At 39.0% G+C, this 13,037-nt stretch overlaps 1 protein-coding gene across 4 annotated transcripts in view; it reads left to right on the forward strand.

Annotated features, from left to right (window-relative positions):
• The window catches only part of LOC136858051 (TRMT1-like protein), a 131,381-nt gene that overhangs the window by 48,541 nt on the left and 69,803 nt on the right, over positions 1–13,037 (forward strand). For all 4 annotated transcript variants that reach the window (XM_067137289.2, XM_067137290.2, XM_067137291.2 and 1 more), the window contains exon 3: positions 8,809–9,021. In XM_067137289.2, coding sequence (XP_066993390.1) covers positions 8,809–9,021 — 213 coding nt within the window. The remainder of the gene's footprint in view (positions 1–8,808; positions 9,022–13,037) is intronic.

Consider the following 13,037-nt stretch of genomic DNA (forward strand, 5'->3'; position numbering starts at 1 on the left):
ACATCGGAAAGTTACTGAAATATCTCAATCTTACATAGCGAGAAACTCGTATTGATGATAATAATAATAAATTTATAATAATGAAAATAATAATAAATTTTACAGAAATGTTATTCTAATATTCGGAACTCGAAATACGAAACAGCGTTCATGGAACTCGTGAATCAATTACTAATTTACAACCTAGATATACAAAATAGTCGTGAAGATACGCTAACAAATTTGTGGATCCTCACTCCACCATCTTACACACTCTCATTCACACATCATTCATAAATCCCAGAAAACATGACTGCATGTTTCCGTACACTTTGATCTTCCATTGATAATACTTTAGTCTAGTCCTTCCTGACTTTACTTTGAATCCTTATTTACATTTACAATTAAGCCCCGAGATGTACACTGCATCTCAAACATCAAAGCGAAACAAATCAAAAAATATATAAGGCTAAAATAAAAGATTGATTCGTAAAAGAAATGATGCTAACCACTCAGCTAAATAAATCAGAATAAAATGTAAGAAAGCAAGCTGTGGTCCACATTTACGTTACAATTATATTTACATTAACAAGCTTGCCATCATTTACTTTAAATAGGACGTAGTCCTTCCAAACAAGGCTACATCTACTGAAATTAAATATCAAACTACCCTATCCCCTTTTGCAACATTAAACATGTTCACACTCACATAATTACATTAAAAACTCTGTACTCATCTGTTTCGTTGACTTATGGCCGTCCGTCTTCAGGAGACAGCCGACCCCATCTCGTTTTTAGCCAGCCATCGATGGTGATGCTGCCTTCAGATCAGTCCTTTTGTCTCCATCGAGGGGTAGAAAGGTGATGTCGTATTTTCCATTGCTGCTGCTTCCGGATGTCGTCTAAAACATCCCCTCGTTCACGATATAGAAACTAGGTCAAGATCAACCTGCCGGTTACTAGAATACTACAGCCGGGGATAATTTCCACTGACCGTGAAACCAGTTCCCATTCAGTCGCGGAACCGCTTCTCACATCTGCTCCCGTAACTAGGTCAAATATTTCCCATTTATAAAAGGCTGGACTGGAAATTGTAAAGTTTATGCCCTCGGAAAACTATTTACACAGGCAGGCTACTGTGCATTTTGAAATAATTAAATGGAACTGTTCTCTCCCTCTGGTAATCGTAAGTCAAATGCCATTCTCGCAGTATTAGAAAACTTGAATATATCAAATGCAGACTGAGTGTCTTCCAACAAAATTTTACAAGTCCCCACATGATCACTCGGGCAAATAAAAACTTCTTCTTAAGATGTTACCTGCACAGAATCTCGCCTAATAATAGGGTAACTAACTGACGCGGTCGTCATTTTTATTAACTCGTCCTCGAAGACGCCATCGTATCCTCGATTGGGGCCATCTCTTCCCTAGACCAATGCCTAGCCATATCGACAGTGGCTCTATCGTTTCATTGGCTCAACACATCGCGTACCTGACGCTTACTTCAAACATCTCTCATAGGCGACCCTAGCCTCTCGCCAGGCATCCGAAATGTCGTCCGTTGGAATTCTATTGTTTCCCTGTTCTGCTTTGTGTACATCATGTCGAAATTCCACCTTCCAAACGTTGCTGGCGAGCAACAAATCCGAGCTCCAAGCTCTCTGCAGAAATTGCGACGTGCTGCTGAATATAATGTTTCCTGCCAGTTACTAGTACTTAATAAAATGAAATATTCTCTGTATATTTGAATAAATGGCTGATTAATTAAATGAGCACTTCACTAAGGGCTCAGTAGGAAATGCAATGAAGCAGAGGAATCAGCCGAACACATACTTTTCGAATGTTAGGCGCTGGGTAGACTCAGACTCTCCACTCTAGGACTACCAGGAGGGGCCAATGACCTTCGATGTTAGGCCGCTTAAAACAACAAGCATCATCATCATCACCATCATCATCAGGACTACCAGATGAAGAGAGAGAAAAATTCCAAGAAGACCCAATAAGAACAACCTGCAGCTTTGTGAAGGGAACAGGTATATCTAGGTGGGAATGAAGGGAAAACATGGTAGCAAAAGATCTTAAGGAGGTCGATGCTAGTTAGGAACTAATATTTAGAGGCCCCATGAAGAAATAAAGAAGAAGTCCTTGCAACCATTGGTATTGGATAAGAACAAGAGTTGATCAAAGGAGGTTGTATAGAATAGAATAGATGAAATTGAGGGACCTTGCACAAGTAAGTGGAAGCAATACCAGGACTATGCTAAGCACCCCGTTGGTTGCCAATCTATGCTCCAAAGTTAAGAAGAGCTCCTGGGGCCCCTTTCAGTTGCCCCTTACGACAATCAGGCGATACTGGCTATGTTATTCTACCGACCCCTCCCACAGGGAGTGTGTGAAGTAAGAAATGTATTGAATGGAATATCAAATGAGTGAACTTGTAATTAACTGTAAATAGTTGTTCAGTATATTTAGCAGATAGTGAACATGTTACCTCTCTGTGTAGTACGTTATTGTTAAGAGCCATAATAACCCATCAAAGCATTTCCCACGCTGGGCTGAGTGACTCAGGTGGTTGAGGCGCTGGCCTTCTGACCCCAACTTGGCACGTTCAATCCTGGCTCAGTCCGGTGGTATTTGAAGGTGCTCAGAGCCGCCAGCCTTATTTTGGTAGATTTACTGGCACGTAAAAGAACTCCTGCGGGACAAAAATTCCGGCACCTCGGCGTCTCTGAAAATCGTCAGAGAATTAGTTCATATTAGTTCATATTAATCCGTATTGAAGAGCAATATAGTGTAAAACAAAAGCTAAAGGTTTCCTAGATATTAAGAAGGCTTATGATAGTGTACAGAGACCAAAAATCTGGAAATGCCTTCAGAATAGATCTACATTATTTGCTTTACTTAATAAAGTCTAAATGCTCTATGACCATTGCTAGAGTTGTGCCCAAATAGGGGATGGATATTCGGAGGGGTTTTTGATAAAGCAGGGTGTACAACAAGGCAGCGCATTATCCTCACTTTTATTCATCATTGTAATGGATGAAATAATGAAAAGAGTTAAGAAACTCAACAACTCTGAGTTTAGAGCTTTTGCCTTTGCGGATGATGGGGTGATACTGAGGCTGAACTACAAAAGAAGCTGAATGACTGGAATGCTATATTCAAGCAATTTGGTCTCAAGATAAGCAAGTCCAAAATGACAGTGTTACCTGTTAATCGACAGAACATCTGTGCTAACATCACTCTAGATGTATCCAAGTTGGAACAAGTCCATCAGTTCCATTACTTGGCAGTGTAGTAACAATAGATAGCACTAGCACTGTAGAAATCACAAGTAGAGTACAGAATGGAGCACAGTTTTATCATCTTGTAAGAAAACTTCTATGGGATAAAGCAAGTTCCATTAGAATCAAAATTAGTACTCTACAGAAGCTTTTTTATACTTTTAACCACATACAGTCTAGAAACCTGCACCCACACCAGCAGAAATATGGGGAAACTACAAGCAGCGGAAATGTTCTTAAGAACTATGATTAAGAAAATGAGGAGTGACAAAATAAGAAACGATGAGATACGCAATCTTGTTTAAGTGAAAAAATCCCTTAGTGAGATCTGTGTCAAAGCCAGGCTTTAATGGTTTGGTCGTCTTGAAAGAATGGACCCACAAAGAACAGCTAGAGTATGGTTTGAGAAGGAAATCAAAGGCAAAAGGTCAAGAGGTCAGCCAAGGAAGAGATGGATGAGTCAAATTAGAAATGATCTAACTGAATGAGGTCTAGATTTGCAACAGGTTATGGAAGAATGGAAAGCGCTCATTCACCGCACCCGGAGAACTGGAGCTGATTCAGGATGATGATGATGATGATGATGATGATGATCTCAGCTATGCCAAACCATGTTAGTGACCTGGGAGTCCAAGTGACTAGCTATCCAAACTCCCAACAAGTTGAGACCAATTAAGAAGACAACTCCTTCCAGCTTTCCTGGAGAGAGGCCGTAGTTTTTGTGTAGGCTGAGGATAAGTCATGGAAGATCTACTCACTCTTACCTCCTAAAGTGGGACAACACTCCACTGTATTCTTGTAGTGCCAAATTCATTGTGGCCCACATCCTCACAGAGTGCGCCAATCTCTCTGGCCTAAAGACGGAACCTTAGCTTGTAGGCAACAATCGAACTCATACTACTGCTAACAATAATGCTTCTGATCTCATCATTTACTTTATGTATGAAGGTTGATTTATCAAGTACATATAAATGTCAAGTGTTCTGTTACTCAGGGAACTTACTTCTATTTTCATGTGTGTGTATCCATTTCTTCTTACTAACATATTTGTTTAATTTTTTAATTCATTTTCATATTTGCTTCCTGAATAAATTATTTTATTTTCATTTTTGCTCCATTTAATTTGTTCAGAGAGGATGGTTACCTAGTTGTATTTCCTCTTAAAAATCACCACCTTTTCCACCCACCCACTGTTTTGTAGTGTGATTTTTATTCTTACACATTGCAGTGAACTCCCAGTTATTCTGGCTAATGAAGGGCAGAATATATTCGAAAAATCAAAAAACATGAATACCGTAATCCAGTTCATGGAACAATTTGTCTTACTCTGTACACATCGTAGTAGTGATGGTAACTCCTTCCACTCCTTTTTTAAATTATTGAACCACTGTAGAAGTGCTATATGTAACTCTTCATCTGTAGACATTTTAAAGTTTTGCAAGTCCACCACTACTACCACTAATCTGCACAAAATTCTCCAGCTTTTCTTCTCTAACAATGCAGACAATTTGTACACCTTTTATAATCTGCCACAAACTTAACAGCCAACTATTCCTTCTCAAATTTTCCTTTATTTCATCTACAACTTCTTATTTTCATTTTATTGTTTTTTCCTTTATGGAATCTTTTTTGTCCTGATGAGATAAAACTGAAGTCCACACAGACTTAATAACCTTTAATTAGTCGCTCACGGAGATTTCCTCCGGGCCGATTACATTTTGCACGGTACTGAGCTTCCCAGTTGAACTGTGGATCTCCCCATCCCTATACCTTTCTCCTTGTTCATTTGGACTCGTTCTGTCAGCATTTCGGCGCGATCGTGCATCCTGTGTATGAGTGTGGGATCATTGTTGTGAAGAGTGACATCGCCTGGACGTTTCCTCTGTGTGCAATTAAGTAAATTACCTTATATTTTAGTGCATAATTTTTTATTTTGGAGGTCGATGACTTTGTTTGTTCTTCTAAACTTATTTTTGAAAAATATTTCATATTTCATATGATGTGATCGTCGTAGGTAATGGGGAGTCTCACTAATTTAATATCACATGATCATTCGACATAGTTAAGGTCTACAGTATTCTGCTTTTAGATCAAACCAACTTTTAATTCTTTAATTCTTTTAATTATGCCGAAAAATTCTGCAATCAAACATGCCAAAACAACATCTCAAAGGATGAAAATGACATGCATTTTTAACCCCGGAGGTTACCTCCGTGCGCGACTAGTAACGTAATAATTTTCGTGCGACTAGACAAGGGTTAACAACAGAAATATTAAATTTTTACAGACAATAGATGGCTAACAATGGATATGTTTTTCTGTTGCCTTTTTTTTATTATTTCCTTGAGGTTGCATAAATAACCCGTCAACTGCATAACCTCCAATGAATAAGCATGAGTGTTGGGCCATAATGACCTGAAACGCGCGCCCTGTAAAAAATGTTAAGACATTGAATTAACTTTAACTCCATGTATTTTAAGACCATTTTATGAAAAAAATGAAAAAAAAAATACATGAAAGCAAAATATGTTTCCAGTTGAGATAGTACCTAGAACTCGTGTATCTCGGTATGAAGGGAGTCATGCCAAGAGCATCTTGAAAGCAGGATCATAGTAGAGAATAGGGGGGCGAGAGCTTCATCAAATTTTACTTGTCTTTGTGGATTAACTTAAACAGAGTTTAATAAGCAGTTTTTTAAGTTCATTGACTAAAAGAAATGATGGATGACTCAGTACAGTCATTTAAAGATGTGCATTTTTTTTTAAGGTCGATTCTTGATGGAAAAACGAATACGAGTTTAAATCTTTGGGTGGATGCAGGAAGGAAGAGAATAGAAGCCTTTGAATTGTGGCATTACAGAAGAATGCTGATTGTAAGATGGGTAGATCGGATCACAAATGAAGCAAGACAGAATCAAATGGGTGGAAAGGGCACAATTCTACAAACTTTGTCCAAAAAAGTGGTAGGTTGATAGACAACCAGGGCTTGTTGAGTTTGGTTTGGAGGGAAGTGTAGGGTGTAAGAATAGTAGGGGTAGCTTAAAGCATATTATGAACAGATTGCAATAGATGTAGGATGTAGTAGTTATGCAGAAATGAAGATGTTAGAACAGGGAAGGGTGCATGAATGGCTGCCTCAAAAGTCTGTAGCCTGATGACTCCAAACTAGAACATGAGATAGTACTCGGCTCTTGGAAAGCTGCGCTTTCTCCCCTTCTTCCTTCTTCAAGTGTCATATCCGGTACCCCAGACGTTGGCGATCACCCTGGAGAAAGCACCCCTTTCTTTAGCTAACCTGAAGAATTGTTCAGTGTTGTTGATGCCAGTCCAGACTTTGATGTTTTGAAGTCATGACATCAGTGGTCTACCAGCTCCTTGCTTGGCTTCTATCTTGCCTTGTAATATCAGGTTTAGAAGCCCGTACTTTCTACCTCATAGAACATGGCCTAAATAAGCTAAGTAACCACATTTCATAGGCCTGTAATCTGTTCATGGAGGAAGCTTTGACAGTCAAATGTCTACTCTATAAAGCAGTAGTCTACTCTATAAAGCAGTATTGACCCGGTGTAAAATTTCAACGTCTCTTTCCCGAGTTTGAGATACAGATTATCATCACAAAAAAATGACCTAATCTTTTGGAAAGATGATCTAGAAATCTCAGTACACCTTGTGATCCTTTTTCAGGACCCAGATTGTTTGTTATGGTGCTCCCAAGGTTTGTGAACTGACTTACTCATTCAATGTATTTAATGAAATGGAGGCAGCTTCATGATTACTTCTGCTAAATACCATGAACTTAGTTTTTGTGGTGTTGATTTTTTTTTCTTTACGTCGCACCGACACAGATATGTCTTATGGCGATGATGGGATAGGAAAGGCCTAAGAATTGGAAGGAAGCGGCTGTGGCCTTAATTAAGGTACAGCCCCGGCATTTACCTGGTGTGAAAATGGGAAACCACAGAAAACCATCTTCAGGGCTGCTGACAGTGGGGCTCAAACCCACTATCTCACGATTACTAGATACTGGCCACACTTAAGCGACTGTAGCTATCGAGCTCGGTAGGTGTTGATGTTTAGACCATGTCTTAATCCAATGAGGCTAATTCTACTGAGCAGTTCTTGAAGACCTTCGGTGTTGTCGTCTACATATCTAATATTACTTGTGACGACTCCATTTACTTTCAAACCTAGCTCAGTATTATGCAAGGCTTCTTTGAATATGGGATCTGTGTAGAGGTTGAATAGGAGAGGTGAAAGTATGTGACCTTGGCGTACTCTTTTGAAACATATCTGTTGAAGTTCTTGTTCATCCAATTTTGACCATGGCTCGCTAATTCCAGTAAATATTTTGTATGATGCAGATGCAGAATGTACAGAAAACAACAACACGGTTCAACTCAGAAAAAGTACTAAATGAAGCGTTCGCTGTTCATAATGACAAGTTCCCAAGTCTGGCCATTGTAATTCACTTATTCCTAATATTAGAATTTGATTTCATCTGGCTTCTTGTACCAGGTTATCAAACTTTCCTGCCACATACAGGCTTCTAACATTCCTAGTGGCCATACGAAATCTCGATTTAATTACTTTGCACCCGGGGATTCTTAGCACGCCTTGCCTGCTTAACTACCTGGGTCTAGGGGTTGTGGTTCTGTGTACTCTCTCCATAAGAACTTCCTGGGAAACATTACACTGGGGTTGTTTTCTGTTGCCTTTTGCTGTATGAGTACAGCTGCTCCTAATGTGCAGAACAGACCCTGGTTGTTGCAGCCACACCTAACAAGAGTTCAGACGCTGCCCAATGGGTTTCAGTGGCATTTCCTCCACTTGGGGACTACCACCCTTTAGAAGGAGCTCATCCTGCTGAAGCCGTTGGCTCTTTCAGGGTTGGATTGTTTTCTGCCGCCCATCACTCGGCATAGAGCTACTGACTGTACAGTCTACTCCATTACCATAGAAGGACAAACCTGGCCAGACAGGATTCCCATTCCTACTTGATGCAGTTTCTGCACTAGCCAGTCCTTTCTTTCATCTTTCATCTTTTTTAAATTATGTTATTGGTTTTACGTCTCACTGACTGTGATTTCTGGAAATGCCAAGGCACCAGAGTTTTGTCCCACAGGAGTTCTTGTACATGCTGATAAATCTACTGAATTGAGACTGACATTGATTATCTTTAAATAGTACAAAACTGAGCTGGAATCAAACTTGCCAATTTGGGCTCGAAAGGCCATCGATCTACCACCTGAGCTAATCAGCCTGGCTCATTTTATTTTTTACATTACTTTAACTTTTATCTTTGAAATACTGATAAGTTTTATACTATACTTCCAACATTTCAGTTTAAGATTTTGACCAGAGGTGGTCTTTTCAAAATGATTATTAGTCAACTACTCATGTAATTTCTTTTATGATATCATCTTAATATAGCACTGTAGTTTTCAAAGATCTTCATATTTTCAAATTATATTTATTTTGATGCAAGGAACGAATAACATTTTTTTATGTGTTCAGTGTAGTGAATAAGTGTTTTCCTTTTTCTTCAGATCTTTGAATTGTCATACCGGAGCTGCTCGTCATTTTGACTCTATCTTCCGGAATCTTCCTAAGTCTGGCATCATTGCAATAACAACCACTGATGATGCTACTCTGTATGGAATAACTCCTGAAATTGCTCTACGAAATTATGGAGGTGTAATTGCCCGAACTATGTACTCAAAGGAGCTGGCTATCAGGCTATTTACAGCTGCAATGGCAAGGTAAGATGCTGTAAACATCATGTAGCCACCTTGTTCCCTGTTTTATATGTTGATAATTTAAGTAATTTGATGAATAAATTAAAGGATTATAAGCAGTATTACTCAAGTAGAAGATGTAACTTTGTTAAAATGAATGATTCTTTAACAACTTAGGTTGTCAGCTTTTTAATTTGGTAATTTCCAAATCTGTCCTGTAATTGTTTCCTTCACCCCTTGTTTTACCTATTTATGATCTTTGTGTCAGTTGCCTCTTTAATAATCATCTTTGTATCATTACAATCTCTTCTGCAGAGCTCTGAAATTCACAAATAATTAACAGGATATTTGTTTTCTTGATGATGATAGAGTTGGTAGTAATGCAAGTTGTTGTAAGGGGTTATATAATTAAATAACCGTCCTTCCTTACCCCTAATTGTAGAAAAATAATAAGAGATTCAACCTCATAAAGAATGAAGATATTTGAGAAAGAAGGGTAAGGCTGTGAAAGGCTTGACAATAGCCCTTAGGCTTTGCAAGCATCATACCTTCAGGGTCCAAAAAGAACGAGAGTTGACTAAGGAGGGATAGATAGGAAAGATAAAAGTGAGGACAATTAAATGGAAACTATACCAGAGTCAGCACATCCCAAGTTGAGTTTAGGAAGTCTTGTGTGTGCCTAGCAGCTATTTACATCTATCATTACTTATTTACTTGTTTTTAATATTTGTTTCAGTAGCTTTGTTCTGTTTATTTTTAGTCACATGCTAACCGCTGTTGTAGAGTTGCATAACATGGAAGACATATCAATAACCATGGCAATACAGACTAATAGCTCAGTATCTTGTATGGGTTAGACATAGTCTACTTTGCACACCCCTCTCCATTTGGTTCTGTTAATGGCATAATCAGGTCTAACACCCATGGCCTTCATATCTTCCTTGAGGCGATCAAGTCACCATTTCTTGGGACAGTTATTTTAATAATTGATCACTCGTCTCTTCTCATGACATGCCTATATAATCTTAGGAGAACTTCTTGCATCTTGTCCAAAATTGGCACGACTCCCACCCACTGTCTGACGATTTTTCTATCATGGTCAAGTTTTTATATAAAAGATATGGTTATAATTACTGGAGATTGCATCAGAGTACTTGAGCATTTAGTACAAATTTTGCTCATTCAAGCATATGCAGTTATACTGTATATACCAGAGATGCCCTCCTCATACAGTAGATTATAAAACTCTTGTGTTCTGACTACACACCCATTAGATGTGCTATCGATGTTTAGACTGCCATGTTGATTTAATGTCCCTTGTTTGGAATACTAGCTGTTGTGTATCTGTTGTCGATGGGTTAGTTTTAGTAATTGCAGCATAATACCATCTGTCAGAGGTGTTTATCAGCAGAAGAGACAGCACACAATAGTAGTCAGTCAGTCAGTGTGATGTTACTGTTAATGAGTTTTAAGAGCCTTGTGCACAACCTGACTATACCTGAGCTTAAGAAATTCTGTTCCTCGAAAAATCCTTTTGAGCTATTTCCTGTGATGATGTACAGTGGAAGTCCGTTATAGCAGGAATTCATAATGGCAAAAAATTTACTTGCTATAGCGGATTGTTGTTATATCCGATTTTTCGTAGAAGTTGGGAGGAGGGGGGGACCCCACACACATTAAAACTGGTATGAAACAGCAATCAATTTGTTCAGAACTTCAGTTTTCGCAGATTTCCATACTATGGCTTACTCGTTAGCTATTTTTCTAACTCCGAGAAATGTGAACGCGTATGTTCAATTTCATTCTGAAAAATTGGAGTAGTGTCACTCCAGTAGCTACCGTGGCAAACATTTTACTTTTCTTATTAAAACAGCATTTATCTGACCTTAACCTATGCACCAGTAGAGTAAAATAACTTTTTTTTTCTATAAATTTATATGCGAATAGCCTTTCTGAAATTTAACCAGAGATGAGAAAATACAGTGAAACCTCCTTAGTGGATTTTGTCATTAAGATGATTTCTTGCCGCTTAGCACGTTGTAAATTCACATCATATTAAATGTATGTAAAAATACCTCACTTATCGCGTCACAAATTTTCACTGTTACTGCTTAGTGTGATCACATTTTTCCTAGCCCTGAAAATGTTCTTTGTCATCCCTTGTGAAACGAGCGTGATTTCCAACGCAGATTAGAGCACGCACAACAGGAGGTCGGTCAGAGAAAGTTGCGGGAAAATGAGAAATGGCCTTGAATTCCTGAACTTTACAGGGTAAGCAAGTCATTAGTCCAAGGAAAGTTCAATTTTGCTCTTCGATTTTAATTGATATTGCTGAATAACCCAGAAAGATTGTTTGTGCTTGTATTTCACATTCCATTCAGAAGTTAGAACTTTATTCTGTATTGAGTGATGCAATCTCTTCTGCAGGGCTCTGAAATTCACAGGATACAGTCAGTCAGGTCAGGTACATCCTGCTACCGTATGCGACAGTAGACCGTACTACCTGCGACTGTCTGCCCGAGGGTTGGGCGGCCGTTACCAAACCTGACAAACTAAGGGAGAACCTATGGCTATGGGCAGAGGAGTTCACCCTTAGGTGGCTTGTTGTAGCCCTTGTGTAGGAAATGACACACAGATTCAACAGGAAGCTGCTACCTTGCAGACATGGCGGGGGACTGCTAAAGGCTAAGGGAGATAACCCTGACAGAAAATCTTCTCCAACGTTAGGCCTAGCAAGTCAGTTGGAGAGCAATTGCAATCGCTTTCAAGACAACTACAAGCTGCGGATCGAAGAACTGAAGACAACGATAACAGCTAGGTGTGTATGACCTGAACTTGAGGAAGAACAACATGGATTCAGAGCGAACAGATCAACGCTCGGCCTCATGTTTTTTGACAAGAATGCTCTTTGAAAAATAATGGGATAAGAATAGAACAGTTATAGTTATATTCTTGGATATTGAGAAGGCATATGATCATGTACCACGTAAGCATATATGGGAATATCTGAGATGTAAAGAAGTGCCAGGTGAGATTATAGCACGAGTAGAACAACTGTACTGAGAGACAAAGACTGTGTGCAAATTCAAGGAGGCAGGTGAAACTGTTTTGAAACCAAGAGTGTAGTCCAGCAAGGAAGTTGTCTATCAGTGCTTCTTTTCATTACTATAATGGATTAAAATGAAGGATCAGACAACAAATGCACTTGTATTTGCTGATGATGTTATGCTATGGGGCAAGACAGAAGCAGAAGTTCAAGCTAAACTAGATCTTTGGCAAGAATAATTTGAAAGAATGGGAATGATCATCAGCCAAACTAAAACTGTCGGTTTAGTGATGAGTCAAAATCCTGAAGCAGTCCACTTACAAGTGCAAAATGAAGAAGTAGACATTATCAATAACTTCAAATACTTAGGGAGCTTCATTTATTTTGACAATACCATAAACCAAGAAATAGGCAATAGAATACAAGTTGCATCAAAATTCTACCACTCCGTTCGTCAATTACTTTGGGATGACTCGTTTCCCCGAGCTTGCAAGCTCACGCTGTACAAAACATATCTTGTACCAATTCTAACATACAAACTGGAACCAGTAATGTTCACTAGATCTGCACAAAGTTGCCTACAGCCCACTGAAATGAAGTTCCTTTGGTCGTGTCTCCAAAAGGCAACGAGAGACAAAATAAGGAATGAAAGTATTCGGCAACAACTTGTTGGAAACCTTAGAATTAAGCAGATTACGATGGTATGGACATACGAGAAGGATGGCTCCAATTAGGACCCCAAGAGCATACTACGAAAGAAATGTTGTTGGTAAGAGGCCCAGAGGGAGGCCTCGTGATAGTTGGGAAAAGCAAATTTCAAAGACCTTGCCAAGTGTGATGTAAATTGGCAGCAAAAAGTAGAACATCAGCTGTGGATGGATAGGACGAACTGGAAGAGGCTTTTAAACTCTCGCACCCAGCTTGCTGGAGTGGAAAATTGATGGTGGTGTGGTGATTGAGTGATACAGTGAAGGGTAGCAAATATTTTTCGTGT

This window comes from Anabrus simplex, chromosome 1 (genome assembly GCF_040414725.1).
Source record: "Anabrus simplex isolate iqAnaSimp1 chromosome 1, ASM4041472v1, whole genome shotgun sequence".
Taxonomy (NCBI): Eukaryota; Metazoa; Arthropoda; class Insecta; order Orthoptera; family Tettigoniidae; genus Anabrus; species Anabrus simplex.